Source organism: Diplotaxodon limnothrissa, linkage group LG3 (assembly GCF_057381915.1).
Source record: "Diplotaxodon limnothrissa isolate DT_005_m linkage group LG3, D_limnothrissa_male_GT1.1, whole genome shotgun sequence".
Lineage (NCBI taxonomy): Eukaryota > Metazoa > Chordata > Actinopteri > Cichliformes > Cichlidae > Diplotaxodon > Diplotaxodon limnothrissa.
Window position 1 is genome coordinate 42,990,880 of NC_140598.1, and position 3,937 is coordinate 42,994,816.

Here is a 3,937-nt window from a genome sequence, read left to right on the forward strand (position 1 = left end):
TCACATTATCCAGATTTTTTATTTTTTTTTTATGCCGTGAAACAGATTTACACAAAGAACAACACACAGACAGACACACACAGGAAGAAAAAGTCCTGTAGATTAAGGTTGAATACTGAGATTTTACATTTATTCTGTTTAAATCTTATACGTAGACTGGTGTTTACCCAAAGTTAGTTTATGTATTTGTACATTTGTTATATTTTTGGGACGTTTGGGATAATAATCATTCAGGGTGACCTAACCTGTTTTTTAGTGATCCATAATTTCATCAGCAGTATATTCACCTACAAAGTGCTTTTAGCCACAGAGGGTTTACAGTACAGTCATTGCACACTGGAAAGTAAGGGCTTTCTTCTGTCTGCAGATCCCGCATTCACATTCAGCATCCACCTTGCTTCAACAGGGACCATGAAACCACACGGAAACCACAACAGCAGCTTCCTCCCTCCAGCATAAAGCTCGTTGTGGTTAGCTGCCAAGCTGAAGCTCAAAACAGTGTCCCATCAGAAATTCTATTTAAGTCTCTTTTTCCTCCCCCACAGTGCAAAGCATATTTAAATCACTTAGACGTGCTCCTCCAAGTCTCTAGCGACACGTGCAGGACTCTGCCACCATGTCGTCCAGCTCCTTGTACTCCACCTTCTTCTTTTGCACGACCAGCACGCTCATGGGCATGTACTTGTAGGGCACGCAGGACGGAGGAGGGACGTCCCCGACGCCCAGGTCATTGATGAGTGTCTGGATTATGGCATGGTTGGGGGAATGGTAGCCATAGTGGAGCACCCTCGGGCAGTCGCCCTGGCAGAACCGAGGGTTGTAGACGGGCGGGGCGATAAAGTAGTGGCCCCAGCCGAGTTCATCGAAAGACAGGCGGAAAGAGTGGAGCTTGCATCGGTTTTTGGGTGTGTTGGTTTTGTGTTTGTAGCTGGGGATATCAGAGACGATCAAGGATGAGGTGGGGGTGGAGAAAGATGAAGAGGAAGTGGGGGCATTCTTTAGTGCGTCAAGTGAAGGATCCTGAGGCTCTGAAGAATCTTTGGAGCGACGGCGGCGGTGAAGCGAAAAATGCCACTGCCCAATTTGCCTCATGATGCCTTCCCCTTCCGTGCCAAGCAGTTCTCCCATCCAGTCCTTCACCTCCCTCTCCTCCTCCAGGTACAGAAGAAGAGAGGGAACTTCGAAGTGAGGTTCACCGATCCAGCGTGTCCTCCCTCGAGACAGAATCCTCCACCACCGCAGGAGGCCGTTGCTCTCTTCAGCTAGCTCAGGTTCTGTGCACCAGTACTGGGCAGTGAGGGTCAAGTGCCTCCCCCGGCCTCGATCCTTCCCACGCAGGACGTGGCTGCTGATGTGTGCAGTGATGTCCGTCTCCGTCCACCGCTCGTGAGGCTCCAAGGTGACCAGACTCTCTGCACCCAGCGCGGTGATCTGAGCCCTGCAGCGGGGCGGCTGGACGGCCTGTTCGCTGCTCAAGTTTGTGGAGGAAGAAGAGGGCGGAGAAGAGCGAAGGTGAACAAAAGAAGCTCTCACCAGTCGCTCTGAGGGGAGAGTGTCGAGGTTGTACTGCACCGTGAAGGTGTAGCAGTGGTCTGAAGAGGAGGAGACAAAGTCAATAAATCAGCATCAATCATATCGATCCCTCACTGACTGCTTCAAGTCCTTTGAGCAAAGCAGAGCCAACATTAATATATGTAAAAGCTGTTGTGCAGTACAAAATAATGTAGCGTTTAAGTCTGAGTTTCAGGTTCACAAGTTCTTAAAGAGATTTTTACAAAATGTACTTAAATGCATCCTGAAGATGTTCCAGCTGCTGAAACAGCTTAAATATCACTTAAATATTTTTATAGTAAAAATGTCTGTCAGACAAATGTGAGCCCCCCCACCCCTTAATCATTGAACCCAATTAACTCTGCTTTATATAAAACATGGGTGTAGTGACAATTCTGTTCAGTCAAACTACTTTTTTGCAGCCCCTGCTGACCACTAGGAAGATTTAAGACTCTTCTGTAGTCCAGTTCACCCTGGACTGATCACCAAGCTTTCATAGCCTAACCTAACACACAGACAACTGCTCATATTTAGATTCACCAGTTAACCTGACCTGTGTTTGGACTGTGGGAGAAAGCTGGAGTAAAAGGTGAGAACCTACGCAGACACACAGGACTCACAACAGATGCACTGCATGAAAAGTGGGCAGTCTTATTTACTTACTGCAGCATCTGTGGACACGCTACACTTTGTATGACGTTTGGCTGTTTTGTATTAATGGTATATTTTTATTAATATTTCCCCAAACAAACCTCTTCAGTTATCCGAGTAAGTTATCTGACTAGTTTTAGTTCTATGTGGCAGCTGTTTGCCAAAGGTAGCTTTGCTGTGTTTTAACTGCTTCCTGTGAGGTCGCTGGAAGGTCGCACGTGGTTACCACAATACTGAAAAATACATCAAAATCCTTTTTCAGTCACACAGAAACACGAACTAAACTTAAACGAATATCATGGGGAGGCTGGTGTTAAAATAAGCACATGAGTATTACACATCATCTGAGCTCCAATTGACCGGAGACAGAGGTAAAAATCTAATCAACTAAAGGGCAGTTTATTTGGCATGATTTCTTTTCTTTATTTAAATTTAGTCACTGTCTGAAACTAATCCTCGGATTCTGTAAATCTGCGGCCACATAAAAACCCCTCCAGCCATTAGTTCGATACTTTTAACAAGATTAGTCAGCTGTTCTTCACCTCCAGACGCGGGCAGGTAGTGCACCGATGACGCCGTGGGCCTCAGCAGGCGCACCGTGTTGGAGCCGAACTTCCGGTGCTGTTTGGGCCTGCCGTCCGGTTCGGCTGCGCTGTGGTACAAACTGAGCATGAACTGCAGGTTCTGGTCCGCTTTCTGCTCGTCGGTCAGCGGCCTGTGGTGGTGCGCTCCTCTGTCCTTCGCGCTTTGGTGACTCCGACGACTGCGCCTCAGCGTGGGCTGGTGAGAGGCCATGTTCTGCCCACCGCAAGTGGAACAGAGCAGGAAGACGAAGCAGGACAGGGCGCAGACACGAAGGAAGCCTAAGCCGCGTTTGGCACAGGTCGCCCTCATGTTGGATATAAAACCTCTGGCGCTAGCGAGCTCCACCAACGAGGCTAGAGTTGGCAAACATCGTCCGCGCGGCCTAAAGGCGTCATTTACAGGCTCACCTGCTCGCTCGCCATTTTAGACCTTACAAACAACTTCCTGAAATTGGCGGTGACCCCAATTAAACCTTCGGACGTGCATGAAAGGAAGCCACGTGAGTGTGCGTAAAAATGATGTGACGAGATCCTTTTATGATTTTTATAGCACAATTTAAAAATATTCAGACTCAGAGTCAGATGTGTTAAAGGGCTCCAATCAGAATTTGATTTGGGACCCACAGCTACACCCACATATCTCTCTATCCACTTCAGCACCCCGGCAGTATTAACTTTATATTGATCATGTTTGATCGTTGGCATCGATGCCACTGTCAGGGCTGACCGGTGTGTTGGGAAGCAATTAAATAAACATGCAAAAACAAAATTAGGTGTTTTAATTGCTTTTCAAATGAGCAGCAAATGATTTAAGACAAATCTAAATATGATTTTCTTACATAAATCGCAAATGCAAAAACAGACGTTATGCGTTAAAAGGAATTTAAATAGGTAAACCCAGCACAATCATTAAAATACAAAATATTTAAGTAGACATGCTTGTTTTATGATGATTATTATGATTAAGATTATTATGATTATTATGATGTAAAGTGTCGTAACGATATTGTTCAAGAGTATTTTTGTACAGTTACTACAACAATTTCACCGCTTCACTTGCAGCCTCCCGTTTTCATTTTTTAATTCACAGAAATAAGTTTGACTGTATTTATTTCAAAAGCATTGAGGCTGCAGGCCTGTGTCACTAGTTG

At 45.8% G+C, this 3,937-nt stretch overlaps 1 protein-coding gene across 1 annotated transcript; it reads right to left on the reverse strand.

Moving 5' to 3' along the window:
- Nucleotides 1–588: 588 nt before the first annotated feature.
- bmp15 (bone morphogenetic protein 15) lies at nucleotides 589–3,099 on the reverse strand. Its single transcript, XM_085350664.1, has 2 exons — nucleotides 2,745–3,099; nucleotides 589–1,592 (listed from the first exon to the last, which is right to left on the reverse strand). The coding sequence occupies exons 1-2, from the start codon at nucleotides 3,094–3,096 to the stop codon at nucleotides 589–591; spliced, it is 1,356 nt and encodes a 451-aa protein (XP_085206790.1). The 5' UTR covers nucleotides 3,097–3,099.
- Nucleotides 3,100–3,937: the final 838 nt, after the last annotated feature.